This window comes from Mercenaria mercenaria, chromosome 12 (assembly GCF_021730395.1).
Source record: "Mercenaria mercenaria strain notata chromosome 12, MADL_Memer_1, whole genome shotgun sequence".
NCBI lineage: Eukaryota > Metazoa > Mollusca > Bivalvia > Venerida > Veneridae > Mercenaria > Mercenaria mercenaria.
Genome location: NC_069372.1, coordinates 76,420,815 through 76,437,417, shown reverse-complemented (window position 1 = coordinate 76,437,417; position 16,603 = coordinate 76,420,815). Strand labels below are relative to the sequence as shown.

The following is a 16,603-nucleotide window of genomic DNA, read 5'->3' as shown; positions in this document are numbered from 1 at the left end:
ACAATACTATAATCTAGTATACAAAAGCAATGCAATAAAATGCAAACAACACAATGAATAAATATAAGTTTCAGTTTTTCAATCATATTTTATCAAATATGTATCGATTCAATTATAATATTCCATATGTATGTAAAGGGAAAGTTTTGTTTTTTTTAAAGGAAGATGTGATGTTAATTGATGAAAAAGGAAGGGGATAGATAAGAGAAGAAAAAAATGGGATCGTTTCCATTTAAATTGAAAAACTATATTCGATTTATGCTAAAAAAGAATAAAATTTTTGGGGTGGCTAAATTTCAGTTAGAAAAGACCATTTGGATTCATGTTTATCTAATCTATCTTTCATTAAAGCTATTTCTTTTTCCAGGGATATACGCAAATATAGATATTCAAGAAACTGTTTAAAAATTGGGATTGTCTTCCTGTATTTCATTCTAAAAATGAAAAACTTACATAATATAATAACAAAATTTATTGCGCTTTTCATTTTAGTATTTCCTATACAACCAAAACAGACATCTTCAAAATTGACTGTATAGGGGATATTTTTAATTTCGAAAAAATTGTTAAGTCTATTCCATAAAGCCTGCACGTACTGGCACTCCCAATACAGATGCTCGGTTGTTTCAATATTCATGTTGCAGAAATCACATAGATTACTGGAGACCAGTTTACATGTATATAAATATTTGTTTGTGGGTAACAAACGCATTAAGAATCTATACTGAAAACTTCGAAGTGTTGTATCAATAGTAGTTGTAAGCGGTACTGTATATATACGCTTCCAGTTAATGTCGAGATTTTCAAAAACATCGTTCCATTTGTTTTCTGCTTTTATGTCTTCAATGGGCATACATTTTATTTGAATTTTATATAGTAATTGATTAGGTTTATCAATGTTTTTTATTTTATTAATTAATGTATTGTCCCTATTATTATTTAAGAAATTTTGGGTCATATATTTTATGCTGCTTTTTGGAATACTCTTTATTAATTTAAAATAGTTAAGGTAATCATGTTCCTCTAAGTCTAACATTTGTTTCGCTTCATTAAATCTGTAAAAACATTTTTGCCGAAAGTCGAACAACTGGTCTATATATTTTATATTTTTATGATACCAATTATTCCAGAAAATTGTTTTGTTTTGCATTCGTATTTCCGAGTTATTCCATATAACATGGTTTATATCTTCTCTTATTTGGTTGTATTCATGGCTAATCTTAAACCAAGCAATTAGAATATTTTTTAAGAATATATTCCTACTGCAGATAAGATCTATGTCATCTTTATTTAAGTTACATTCAAAAACTAATTGAGCACCAAAGTTTTCAAGAGCATTTACGTAAAATAATTTCCAGGGACCTTTATTCTCGTCACATATTATTCGTTTTACCCAACAGGCTTTTATGGAATGCAAAAATAACCTAATATCTGTTAATTTTAACCCTCCTAGTTCGTAGTCTTTAGTTAAAACCTTACGTTTTATTTTCTCGGATTTATTATCCCATATAAAACTGAAGACCGTTCGGATAATATCTGTTATAATGTTTTCTGATGGATTCGGCAAGACAGTAAAGGGGTATATGAGTTTTGGCAGAGCAAACGTTTTTACTACAGTCACTTTACCTAAAAGAGTGAGTTTTCGGTGTTGCCATTGTTTTAGACAGTTTTTGAATTCTTGTAATTTCGGCTCAAAGTTTAATTTTATATTTGATTCCCTGTCATTATAAAATGTCATACCAAGAGTTTTTGCGCTTTTTGATGTCCAAATGAAATCTTTATTTGTTGCGTATTTCACATCTGAGTTTTTTAATGATCCTACTCTAAGTATTATTGTTTTTGTTATATTAAGAGTAAGTCCCGAAACATTGCCAAAATCAGTTATGACATCTATTAATCTCTCAAACGATTCTTTATTACCGTTGTTAATATATGTTGCATCATCTGCAAAAAGTGTTTGTTTTATTTCAGTATTTCCTATATTGATTCCTTTGATGTGTTCATCTTTTCTTATAGTATTAGTTAATAATTCCATGCAAACGATAAACAGCGAAGAAGAAAGAGGACAGCCTTGTCGAACCCCACGTTCAATTTGAACACTCTCTGATAAAAAACCATTGTTAATAATCAGACTGGTGATATCACTATAAAAGAGCTTTACCCATTTTATGAAAGACTGTCCAAAATTGAAGTGCTTTAAACTTAGCATTATAAAATCATGGCTTAAACTATCAAATGCCTTTTCATAATCTGAAAACAAAAGAAGACCAGGTAAATTTTGTTGATTGAGATATTCTATAATTTCAAAAATAAGGCGCACATTTTCTCCTATATATCTTCCTTTCATGAATCCAGTTTGCTCGTAACTTATAATATGTGGTAAAACGTTTTTAAGTCGATTAGAGATAGTTTTTGTTGCAATTTTGTAGTCAACATTAAGTAAACTAATTGGTCGCCAATTCGCTAGTGAAGTTTGATCTTTTCCAGGTTTGGGTAATAATGTTAAAATACTTTGTTTTTGCAGGTCTGACATTTCTCCCTTCTCATATGAATAATTAAGAGTGTTTATGAAGTATACCTTAATGTCTTTCCAAAATATTTTATAAAATTCTGTTGTAAGACCGTCGGAGCCTGGGCTTTTATTGTTTTTCATGTCAAAAAGGGCTTTAGTACATTCCTTATCTGTGAGTTTTCCTTCACATGTACATTTTTCTTCATTAGATAATTTCCTTATAGATTCGTCAAAAAAGTTTATTGTGGACGACTTCAGCTGCCGTTTTTTATACAAGTTTTTATAAAATTTAACTTCTTCATTTAATATCTCTTTTTTATTATTTATTTCTTGTCCTTCGATTACCAATTTTGTTATATTCTTTTTTTCTGCATTTCTCTTTTCTAGATTTGCGAAGTACTTAGTATTTTTTTCATTGCCTTCAATATTTAGTGCTTTACTTCTGAAACAATATGTCAGGTGTCACCTGGTGAGCATAGAACTGTTGTCCTGGTTACAATTTAAGAGTGACTTGTTGCAGATTTTAGCTCAGTTATATTTTTATTAGCTCACCTGTCACATAGTGACAAGGTGAGCTTTTGTGATCACCCTTCGTCTGTCGTCAGTCCGTCCGTGCATGCGGGCGTGCGTGTGTCCGTCAACAATTTCTTGTCTGCACGATAGTGGTTTCATTTATGATTTTATTTTAACCAAACTTGCACACAACTTGTATCACCATAAGATCTCTGTTCCTTTCTTGAACTGGCCAGATCCCATTATGGGTTCCAGAGTTATGGCCCCAGAAAGGGCCAAAATTAGCTATTTTGACCTTGTCTGCACAATAGCAGCTTTATTTATGATTTGATTTTTACCAAACTGGCACACAACTTGTATCACCATAAGATCTTGGTTCCTTTCTTGAACTGGCCAGATTCCTTTATGGGTTCCAGAGTTATGGCCCCTGAAAGGGCCAGAATTAGCTATTTTGACCTTGTCTGCACAATAGCAGCTTCATTTATGATTTGATTTTAACCAAATTTGCAAACAACTTGTATCACAATAAGATCTTGGTTCCTTTCTTGAACTGGCGAGATTCCATTATGGGTTCCAGAGTTATGGCCCCTGAAAGGGCCAGAATTAGCTATTTTGACCTTGTCTGCACAATAGCAGCTTCATTTATGACTTAATTTAATCAAACTTGCACAAAACTTGTGTCACCATAAGATCTTGATTCCTTAGTTGAACCGGCCAAATCCCATAATGGGTTCCAGAGTTATGGCCCCTGAAAGGGCCAAAATTAGCTATTTTGACCTTGTCTGCACAATAGCCGATTTTAACCAAACTTGCACACAATTTGTATCACCACAAGATCTTAGTTCCTTTCTTGAACTGGCCAGATTTCTTCATGGGTTCAAGAGTTATGGCCCCTTAAAGGTCCAGAATTGGCTATTTTGGCTTTTGCAGCCATATAGATACTTCATTTATGGTTTTATTTGATACAAACTTCCAAAATAACTTCAACAACAATAATTCTTGGATTCCATGACAAATCAGATCCTAGCGTAGGTTCAGAGTCATTTTATATCTGATTACCTCCCCTGATTGTTATCAAAATGGATTTATATCAGTAAGTGCTTATAGGACATAATTGAAATTTCATTATTGTCATTAGTTGGACTGAGCCAATCAGGGTAGATAACTATAGACTGATTTTATGTCAAATTACCTCCCTTTATTTCAAATTAAAATTGGTATATCTCCGTAACTAATGAAGATACTGATCTGAAATTTCATTTATGTCAACAGATTTATTTGGCAGATCCTTCTTTTGTTCACTTACAATAATTTTTTTTTAATCCCCCGCCGTGGCAGAGGGATTATAGGAATGGTCTCCTTCCGTCTGTCCGTCCTTCCATCCGTAACAAAATCGTGTCCGGTCCATATCTCCTAAATCCCTTAAAGGATTTTCATGAAACTTGGGTCAAATGATCACCTCATCAAGACAAAGTGCAGAACCCATGAGTCAGCCTTCTTGGTTCAAGGTAAAGGTCACAACTCAAGGTCAAAGGTTTGAGCCTGCCATTTTGTGTCCGCTCTATATCTCCTAAACCCCTTGAAGGAATTTTATAAAACTTGGGTCAAATAATCACCTCATTAAGACGATGTGCAGAACCCATGAGTCAGCCATGCCGACTCAAGGTCAAGGTCACAACTCAAGGTCAAAGGTTTGAGCCTTCCATTTTGTGTCCGCTCTTTATCTCTTAAACCCCTTGAAGGAATTTTATAAAACTTGGGTCAAATGATCACCTCATCAACACGATGTGCAGAACCCATGAGTCAGTCATGCTGGCTCAAGGGCAAGGTCACAACTTAGGGTCAAAGGTTCGAGCCTTCCATTTTGTGTCCGCTCTATATCTCCTAAACCCCTTGAAGGATTTTCATCAAACTTGGGTCAAACGATCACCTCAGCAAGGTGATGTGCAGAACTTACGAGTCAGCCATGTCGACCCAAGGGCAAAGTCACAACTGAAGGTCAAAGGTTTGAGCCTTCCATTTCGTGTCTGCTCTATATCTCCTAAACCCCTTGAAGGAATTTTCATGAAACTTTGGTCAGATGATCACCTCATCAAGATGTTGTGCAGAATTCATGAGTCAGCCATGCCAGCTCAAGGTCAAGGTCATAACTAAGGGTCGAAGGTTTGAGCCTTCCATTTGGTGTCCACTCTGTATCTCCTTAACCCCTTGAAGGATTTTCATCAAACTTAGGTCAAATGATCACCTCATCAAGAACTCATGAGTCAGCCATGTCAACTCAAGGTCAAGGTCACAACTGAAGGTCAAAGGTTTGAGCTCTGTATCTCCTAAACCCCTTGAAGGATTTTCATGAAACTTTGGTCAAATGATCACCTCATCAAGACGTTGTGCAGAATTCATGAGTCAGCCATGTCAGTTTAAGGTCAAGGTCACAGCTAAAATCAAAGGTTTACCCTTTCACTATCCATAGCAGTGGCGGGGGATTTAGCTGTCTTTGAGACTGCCTTGTTTTAATTAATTTCCTTTTACGTTACTATAAATAGCTTATATTTAGTAACTTTTTTATTACTGGCCATAGGGAAAAACCGATACCACTTTTCTGTGGTACAACATGGATGGTACCTCCAATTTTTAGGTGTATTTTGACATATCTGTACCTTGTAAGAATTGGACATAGATATTTTTTCTGAGGACCTTCTTGTCCTCAAGTGCAATGATAACAGGTGAGCGATATAGGGCCATCATGGCCCTCTTGTTTTTTATTATGAACAATAAACTAAAGTGTGCACATTTTTATATGTTTGCTATTTTGAAGATCTATTTAATTTAAACATGCACTTAAGTGGCACTGCTGAAAACCTCTTACTGTCAGTGTAAGAAGGCTTAGTTTAATCTGATGACTACTTCATTTTATCAGCTAAGTGTTACGGAGATAACTTCAAAGCTAAACCTGTCTGTCACCATTGGTTGAATTTTTTGAGGAAGTATTTGAAAATTAGCTTACGTCTGATCTAATTTTCAGTATGATCAATCAGGTGTTTGACCAATCACGTTTGACCATCCAATACAACACTTCAGTTCAATACCAGTAATTCAGTCAGAGCACCAATTTTGTTCAGAATCTGAGTTGCAAATAATTAAGTTGTAAAAAAAATGTCAAATGATTTTATGATAAAAACTTTAAATTTACTCCATTTTAAGCTGTTTCTGAATTATTTTTTGACTGTTTTTGTTTGGGACTGTCTTGAACAGCTAGGAGACGCCCAAAGAGACATGTTATATACATGTCAGATGTCTTTATGTCTGTCTGTCTGTCTGTCTGTCTGTCTCTTAGCAATATTATTTCCTCTCAATAACTTAAGAATGTTTTGATTGTGATGCTCAAACTTTATATACTAATGGGCATTGCATTACCCTGCTTGTGTATGAGGTCGGATGACCAAAGGCGAAGGTCATCTTTACTCACTGCCAGTTAGTACAGTTATTGTTTTCACTCAATAATCTAAAGCTTGTTTGATCTGTAATCCACAAACAAAATATTCATATTTGAGCCGTGCCATGGGAAAACCAACATAGTGCATTTGTGACCAGCATGGATCCAGACTAGCCTGCACATCCGTGCAGTCTGGTCAGGATCCATGCTGTTTGCTTTCAAAGCCTATTGCAGTTAGAGAAACTGTAAGTGAACAGCATGGATCCTGACCACACTGCGCAGATGTGCAGGCTGGTCTGGATCCATGCTGTCTGCAAATGCACTATGTTGGTTTTCTCATGGTGCGGCTCATTTGTCATGGGAATTGCATGGCCTCTGATGACTGAGGTCAGTTGGTCAAAGGTCAAGGTCACAGTGACTATTAGTACAAAAACCATTTCTGCTTAACATTTTGGAAATCCCTTGATCTAAGGTCCTCAGACTTGGCAGGCGTCCAGTTTGAAACTGGATCATGTGTGGTCAAAAAGTAGTTCACTATGTCATGGAAAAATCTTTGTAACAATCTAACAGCAGTCATCAGGGGTAAAAAAAATATGTCACTAGGTCAAATTGTAGAAAAAGCTTCTTAAAGGCCATATTTTAACCTGATCTTCACGAAACAAGGTCAGAATGTGTGTGAAATCTAGGTCAAATTTGAAACTAGGTCATCTATGAAAAAAAATAGGTCATTGTGTCAAATTATGGGAAAAAAAGACCCACAACGTTTTAATGCTCTAGAGACCAATTTTTCTACCTGGTCTAGATGAAAACTGGTCAGCTTTGATAAAACCTAGGACAAATTAGAAACTGGGATATCACTACTGTAATTCAAGGTAAGACAGTCAAGATTAGGTTACCTTAGAAAAAAATCTGTTTGTTTTTCTGTTATAGATTGTAGAAGAGTGGAACAAGCTGACTGATGTGATTTCAACAATCAACAAAAAGGTATGTTGGTTTATTCTAATTTATTATGTCTCTCATATGTAGTAGGGGAGACATATTGATTTAATGCTGTCTGGCTGCCTATCTGTCTCTCTGTCAGAAAGTTTGTCCACACAACTCCTTCAACACCACAACTCCTTCGGCAGATTTACACCAATCTTCCCAAGACTGATCATTGCAAAGCCTAGTTGTGCATATTGTAGGCATTTCCAATTTGGTGATTTTAAGCATAGTTATGGCACTTGATTCATCAAATTTTATGGTATTGTAGCAATTTCTCGTGATGTTTTGGCCACTTGTCTTATGTTATTGGGTTGCTTTCCACCAAACCTTACAAGAGTTATAAGTACCAAGTCTCATTTTGCATATTGTCGTCATGTTCTGGCTCAGTGATTTTCAGCAGAGCTATGGTCCCATTACTAGCTGTATACTATAATATATTATTATTTACTAATAAGCTTTGATAATGTGGCAGTTAAGTCCAATAAGTCCAGGGGTGTTCAAAGATAATCCGTCATAGATCTATTGTAAAGCAATTATTGGATTTACCTGTATTGGAAAATAAACAGTGTCGATTGTATTGAGGTCAACTGCCACATTATCAAAGTTTATTAGTATGTATTACCATTAGGCTGAATTTCACCAAACATCACAAGTGCTTAGTGTGAAGTTTAGTTGTGCATATCATTGGCATGTTCTGATTAAATGATATTCAGCCTAGTCATGACCATAGATTTGTTAAATTCTTTGATACCTATGCTACTTCTCCTATTCAGCACCATCTCTCCTTATCCCCTTGACAGAATTTAATGAAACTTCACACAAGTGATCAGTACCAACAGTAGTTGTGCATGGGGCATGTTAGGTTCTTTTAGAAAAAAAATTTGCAGAGCTATGGGACTTTGTTTTTTTTGTTACTATACTATATACCATAGATACCCATGTATAATGCGCACCCGTGTATAATGCGCATCCCCGATCTTAGTACAAACTCCTGGAAAAAAACAAAAAAAAAAAAAACATTTTTGGTCAATTTTGAGGTGGATGGAAAACGAAAGTAGAGTTTACATCGACACCGGTAATAAATTTTATCTCCGCGGTGGAGAGCAGCATCGGTCTCACGGTACTATCGATTTTTGTTTTCTCGAAAATAAAACCAGTAAATTATTGTTATATTTGTTATTTTACCTTTTTTGATTCACTATTTTGAATAAATAAATAGCAGCTGATTCAATATTTCGGAATGGTATCTTTCAAAATGACATGAGCTTCTCAGTTCAAACTGATAACAAAAGGTGTGATAGTCTTTTTGTCATGATCATAAAGCCAGTAATTACCGGCAATTAACGTGTCACCTCGTGTCAGTTATGTTGTTCACAGTTTGATCTCGGTTAAAGATAATTATTGATCTTTAATTAGTATCATAATTTTTGTGATTTATAAACATTTCTTTCGTCAAAATACTTTTAAATATATATGAAATTAATTTTGTTTGAAAGAAAAATAAACAATTCGATCTTTTATGGAACGTAACGGCAATCTCAGATTTTAGCGGAGACAGTAAGCGCGGGGAGTAGTTTCCCTTTACCAAAATGGCGAACATCGGTAACAAACTTGTTTTGAAGTTGGAAAATTGTCTATACCTGTGTATTATGCGCACCCATGATTTGGGGGTGGTCCCGGGGGTAAAAAAACTGCGCATTATACATGGGTATCTACGGTACATAGACACAATCTTGTGCGCACCATCTCTCCTCATCCCCTTGACACAATTTAATGAAACTTCACACAAGTGATCAGTAACAACAGTAGTTGTGCATGGGGCATGTTAGGTTTTTTCAGAAAAAAAATTTGCAGAGTTATGGGACATTGTTTTTTTGTTACTATACTATATACATAGACACAATCTTGTGCACACCATCTCTCCTCATCCCCTTGACAGAATTTAATGAAACTTCACACAAGTGATCAGTAACAACAGTAGTTGTGCATGGGGCATGTTAAGTTCTTTCAGAAAAAAAATTTGCAGAGTTATGGGACTTTGTTTTTTTGTTACTATACTATATACATAGACACAATCTTGTGCGCACCATCTCTCCTCATCCCCTTGACAGAATTTAATGAAACTTCACACAAGTGATCAGTAACAACAGTAGTTGTGCATGTTAGGTTCTTTCAGCAGCAAAAATTGCAGAGTTATGGGACTTTGTTTCTTGTTAACATACTATGTACATACAGTCTGCATATGCAATCTTGTGCGTGCCTAATCTACCAAACCCTTACACACAATTTAATGAAACTTCACACAAGTGATCAGTACCAACCCTAGTTGTGCATGGTGCATGTTACATTCTTTTAGATAAATATTCTGCATAGTTATGGGACTTTGTTTTTTGTTACTATACTGTATACATACAGTCTATATACATACAGTCCACATAATTATGCAATCTTGTGTGCGTCAAATTGCAATGTACTGTGTCAATGCATGCAGGGGGTACATTCATCACCTTTAGTGATAGCTCTAGTTTTCCTTGGAGTTATGGCCCATATTTTGTGGCATTTTACCATTTCTGCATGGTAAGTAGTGGGAAAACCTCTTTCATGAAAAACAATCTAGTTTGTAGTTGATTATGAAACAAGTTCTAAAACTTATATTTATTCACTTTCAAAGCCAGTTTTCCCATTTTATACTGAGCACCATGCAAGGGAGCCACTGATACCATTTTCCAAGTCTTTGGTAGGGCACAGCCAGAGAGCAAAGCCACAATCTATTCCTCTCCAGTGTATGTTTACTTAATCTAGGGAACAAACACAGTCTCCCTCACAAGGTTATGTTCAGTTGATCCAGGGAACAAACCCATGATCTCCCCCACTCCATGTATGTTCAACTAATCCAGGAACAAACTCGTGATCTCCCCCACTCCATGTATGTTCAACTAATCCAGGGAACAAACTCATGACTTCCCCCACTCCATGTATGTTCAAGTAATCCAGGGAACAAACTCATGATCTCCCCCACTCCATGTATGTTCAAGTAATCCAGGGAACAAACTCCTGACTTCCCCCACTCCATGTATGTTCAAGTAATCCAGGGAACAAACCCATGACTTCCCCCACTCCATGTATGTTCAAGTAATCCAGGGAACAAACTCCTGACTTCCCCCACTCCATGTATGTTCAAGTAATCCAGGGAACAAACTCATGATCTCCCCCACTCCATGTATGTTCAAGTAATCCAGGGAACAAACCCATGACTTCCCCCACTCCATGTATGTTCAAGTAATCCAGGGAACAAACTCATGACTTCCCCCACTCCATGTATGTTCAACTAATCCAGGGAACAAACCCATGATCTCCCCCACTCCATGTATGTTCAAGTAATCCAGGGAACAAACCCATGGTCTCCCCCAATCCATGTATAGTCAACTAATCCAGGGAACAAACTCATGATCTCCCCCACTCCATGTATGTTCAACTAATCCAGGGAACAAACTCATGATCTCTCCCATTCCATGTATGTTCAACTAATCCAGAGAACAAATTCATGACCTCCCCCACTCCATGTATGTTCAACTTATCCAGGGAACAAACTCATGATCTCCCCCACTCCATGTATGTTCAACTAATCCAGGGAACAAATCCACAATCTCCCTCACCCAGTGTATGGTCAGATGATCCAGGCAACAAACACAATCTCCCTCACAAGGTTATGTTCAGTTTATCAAGGGAACAAACCCATGATCTCCCTTGATGTATGTTCGTTTGAAATAAGAGACAAATTCAGTTGATCCAGGGAGCAACCCCACAATCACGCTCAGTTGTTATATGTTCAACAAACCCATGATCTTCCTTACATGATACTGTAACCCTAGAAACATTCACAAGAACTATATTTTGCGTTTTTATGACGACAGGCAATTTAGCGGCAACAAAGCTTCGTGGAATACATCGGACGCAAAATATGCAAAAACTTTATAGCTTATGAACGTAACAAACAGTCTCAGGCAAAATTACAGGTACCTTAAGCATGTAAGGTGATACTGCTGACAAACTAGGTTAATCCTCAATGCATTTTCAGTCGACTGTGCTTTATGATCGTTAGCAAATTTCATGTTCCACAATTCATAAACCACTGTAAACTACTAAATATATCTGGGGGAATCTTTTCAGTGCTGACTACCAATGAATACAAACTTTCGCGTTTTCACGGCAGCTGGTTGTTTTGCAGCTATAAAATTTAGCGGAAACACACTGACCGTGAAACTTGCAAATTTAAATAACGCGAAACCATTTCTAGGTTTACAGTTTGTGTTCTGTTGATAGGGGAAGCATGATTATAATTAGGATATTGTGAAAAAAAAATGTTTTGTTTTATAACAGTAAATCATCTTAACTTAACAACTATTAAACTGAGTATTATTCAATTAATAGTAACTGTTATGTAAGGCATTGATCCATCTTATTTATGCAACTTAATGGTACATTGCAGAGAAATCCGGAAGAGATTTTAGATTGCCATGCCTTTGAGCTGTTGTTTATATACTTCGGGCTACAGATGTTTGAAGACCCACAGAACTTGCAGGAATCTTTGCTGGTAAGAAAGTTTGACACCATTATGGCTTCATCAGAAATGTAACATTGCTATCAGATGATTGAAACTAATATAGAATTGTGGTAAAAGAAATTTTAAATTATATATTAACAGAAAGTGAATCCACGGCTACTGTGCACTTTTTGATTTGAAATTTCTGGCAGTTTTATCATAACTGAGAAAACTCTGCAAAATAGCAGTTCTAAAATAGCAAGATAAAGTGTGCAGAAATGTATCGAGTATATAAGTTTCATTATCCTTCCTAGTGTCCAGTGTTGGCAAATACTGAAGGAAAAAATACCTGGTTAAATTGTTGCCCAGAATTGAACAGTTGTTAGGATGTTGTGTACAAATGAAATCAAACCCATGTAGCTAGCACTGTTGTCCAGCCTGCTAACCACTGGCATAATGACTTGCTACAGTAAATATAAGCTACCTGTACATAACTGTCATTTTTGAAATTATTGTTAATGATTTTTTTTTCCTATTTAGGATCTCTATGTCTGTTACAAGAAGTCAACCAAGAGGAGGATGTCACTTGCTAAAGATGGTAACGTGGTTTATTTCATATTCAGCTTTTGTTACATTGCTACAATACACTAATATAATGTGCTTTAAGCGAGTATGAGTTTTCTGTGTGCATGTGTAGAATTCCTGCATCAGGCAATGATCTTATGTTAAAATTTGACCAATAAATAAAGTAAGTGTCTACCAATAGCCTTATTTGCATATACACAGCTGAGTTTTTTGTTAAGGTAGCAGTGTTGATAAATTTTGTAACTCAACAAATAAAACTCAAACAGGTGCTAACATAAGGCCATTGTAAAATAATTGTTAGGTTATCCTACAATTTTTTCCTTAAAATGTGTGTGGGTGGGGGGATTTAAATAAAATGAATAAGTGAAATACAAATACCTTTCAAAAATTTCTTTTAAAGTTCATTTGTTAGCTCACCTGAGCAATGCTCAGGTGAGTTTTTCTGATCACTCGATGTCCGTCATCTGTCTGTCGTCTGTCTGTCGTCCGTCAACATTTAGCTTGTGTATGCGATAGAGGCTGTATTTATGTCTCCCCCAGGAGACATATTGTTTTTGCCCTGTCCGTCCGTACGTCACACTTCATTTCCAAGCAATAACTGCAAAACCATTTGACCTAGAACCTTCAAACTTCATAGGGTTGTAGGGCTGCTGGAGTAGACGACCCCTATCGTTTTTGGGGTCACTCCATCAAAGGTCAAGGTCACAGGGGCCTGAACATTGAAAACCATTTCCGATCAATAACTAGAGAACCACTTGACCCAGAATGTTGAAACTTCATAGGATGATTGGTCATGAAGAGTAGATGACCCCTATTGATTTTGGGGTCACTCCGTCAAAGGTCCAGGTCACAGGGGCTTGAACATTGAAAACCATTTCCAATCAATAACTAGAGAACCACCTGACCCAGAATGTTGAAACTTGATAGGATGATTGGTCATAAAGAGTAGATGACCCTTATTGATTATGGGATCACTCCGTCAAAGGTCAAGGTCACAGGGGTCTGAACATTGAAAACCATTTCTGATCAATAACTTGAGAACCACTTGACCCAGAGTGTTGAAACTTCATAGGATGATTGTACATGCAAAGTAGATGACCCCTATCGATTTTGGGGTCACTCCATTAAAGGTCAAGGTCACAGGGGCCTGAACATTGAAAACCATTTCCGGTCAGTAACTTGAGAACCACTTGACGCAGAATGTTGAAACTTAATAGGATGATTGGTCATAAAGAGTAGATGACCCCTAACGATTTTGGGGTCACTCTGTGAAAGGTCAAGGTCACAGGGGCCCGAACATTGGAAACCATTTCGGTCAGTAACTTGAGAACCACTTGACCCAGAATGATGAAACTTCGTAGGCATTTTACACCGGATCTTCAGGAAATTTAATCAGAATGTTTGTCTATATGAAATCTAGATGGAGTTTGAATATGGGTCATATGGGATAAAAAACTAGGTCACCCGGTCAAATTAAAGAAAAACATTGTGTATGCAATAGGGGCTGCATTTTACACTGGGTTCACATAAAATTTAGTCAGAATGATTGCCTTGACGAAATCTAGGTCAAGTTAGAATATGGGTCATCTGTGGTCAAAAACTAGGTCACTAGGTCAAATCAAAGAAAAACCTTTGTATATGCAATAGAGACTGTATTTTTCAATTGATCTTCATGAAATTTGGTCAGAATGCTAGCCTTGATGAAATAAAGGTCGAGTTTGAGTATGGGTCATCTGGGGTCAAAAACTAGGTTGCTAGGATATATCAAAGAAAAACGTTTTGTATGCGATAGAGGCTGTATTTTTTAATCAAGGTTGATGAAATTTAGTCAGAATGATTGCCTTGATCAAATCTAGGTCAAATTCGAATGTAGGTCATCTTAGCTCAAAAACTAGGTCACTAGGTCAAATTGTAGAAAATGCTTGTTTACACTTAAGAGACCACATTTTTGATCCAATCTTAATGAAAATTGGTCAGAATATTTGTTTCCATGAAATCACTATGTCAAACATGTTTACACTGTTATGGTGTGTTTATCAGGTGAGCGACCTAGGGCCATCTTGGCCCTCTTGTTTTCAGTCTTTAAGCTACCAATTACTGTACAAATTATGACTGTGTTTACATTTATGAAAATTATAGACATACAATTGAAACTCTGTACCTCCATTTTAAAGGGATCAAGTGTTTGACTTTGAGTTAACTGAAAATGGGTTAAAAATAGGGATGGCAACGAATATTCGATATTCGTTCATGACACGAATATTCGAATACTGTTTCACTATTCGAATATTCGGAAAAAATAAAAGATCATAAGAAATAAATAAAAAACAAATGAAAGAACCAGTATGTTCGTCTATCTAATTTACCAAAAATGCTTTCATATACGCGCAAAAATGGTTTCTGTCGCTGTCAGACGTGTCACTTTGTATATTAGCGTGCCGAGATTGTACATCGCTATGGTGATGACATCGTACCCTGTAGTAAGTACCGCTAATTGCTAACCTTTAGAAATTTTATTGTTCCATAGATGATGTAAATCCGTAAACCCGCTACAAATCGCCTTGTTTTCGGTAGGTGCGAACCGCATGTAATTAAAAATCATCAGAAACCACTTTCAAGAATTTATGACTCAGATTTCAATCAAAGTCGATTTAAGATGTATTTGAGTAAAGAAAATTGCTGAAAAGTGTTGAAAACAAGTCAAATGTGATTAAAATTATCTTTATGTAAAACGGATCATCCTCTTGATAATAAATGCATTTCGTATGGAAAAAAATAAAATCTACTCAATATTCAGACAAAGGGTAAAGTTAAGCAAAATATATCTTTTATTAGACTCCCCCACCCCAAGAGTCTTAATTGTACACCTCGTTTAATTGAAAATATTGTTCATGCTATTACGTTAATCTACTGTCAAAATGCAAGCAATGTCGCCTGTCTTTTTAAAGTATTTCATGCGATCATCCGATAGGAAGTCGACTACGTGTAATATGTGTGGAGAGAACATTACTAACAGGGCTACATCCGTGTAAAAATAAGTAAAACCTATATATATTATATGTAAATGAAGGCAAATAACAAATATTTTATGTTCAACAGATGAACAAGCGATGAGAACGATTAGTCAATCTTAAATCGTCAATGTCTGAATTATTTCCGGTGTAAACGAAAGTAGAATTAATGCAGATCGCGTTCGCTGCTAAAGGTACGATCAATTCATAAGGCTTTGAGTTGATTTGTTGATCATTTGATGACCGAATATTCGAATATTCATTCGGAAGGTTGACCGAATACTCGAATACCAAAATTGCTATTCGTTGCCATCTCTAGTTAAAAATGATACTTGGTGAAGGTGTTTTTGGGATAACTTAAAAATTTCTTCAAAATAGCTGGAATTCCAAGATTATCTGGTATGAGATACCAGTTTCGATTGTTCTTTCAAATGTGCAAATTAAACATATTATAAGAAATTGATTTAAAACAATTTTAGATGGACCAGCCTGGATAGACGTGATTACTGAGCTTCTACTCAGTATGATGTTCAAGGAAAACTCGTCGTCAAGAGTCGTTGCTAAGCAGGTCATGTCATACCTCGCTGATCATGTTACCCACTCTACAGTACAACTTATTGTTGATGTAAGATACAGAAAGTTTTTTTATTTGTTCCTTTCCAGGTTTGCTAATGTTGATGAATAGGAAAATATACCAAGTCCTTAAATAAGCTTGTATTATTGATTTTGTGTCTGTGACCTTCACTGATCGCTCTGAATTTGTTCCATAATTAGCAATATTTTGTTGCACACATCATTTCTGCAAAAAGAAAGCCTAGCATTCATATTACAGTTGTATGACTTCCCAATTTCATATCACATATTTCTTAAATGATCTTATATTACAGTGTGATTCCCAATGAATTATATTGTTGTCAGATGTGCTATATATCTGGTGGATGGATAGCTCAATGGTTTGCACACTGGCCTTCCAATCCTGAGATCGGGGGTTCGATCCCTGGCAGCTACTCGGGAATTTTCAG

At 36.0% G+C, this 16,603-nt stretch overlaps 1 protein-coding gene across 1 annotated transcript in view; it reads left to right on the top strand.

Annotated features, from left to right (window-relative positions):
- LOC123535308 (myb-binding protein 1A-like protein) overlaps positions 1–16,603 on the top strand; it is a 127,939-nt gene that overhangs the window by 90,793 nt on the left and 20,543 nt on the right. Inside the window, exons 14-17 of the mRNA XM_045317917.2 lie at positions 7,389–7,442; positions 11,932–12,036; positions 12,526–12,583; positions 16,061–16,206. Of these exons, the coding sequence (XP_045173852.2) occupies positions 7,389–7,442; positions 11,932–12,036; positions 12,526–12,583; positions 16,061–16,206 (363 nt within the window). The remainder of the gene's footprint in view (positions 1–7,388; positions 7,443–11,931; positions 12,037–12,525; positions 12,584–16,060; positions 16,207–16,603) is intronic.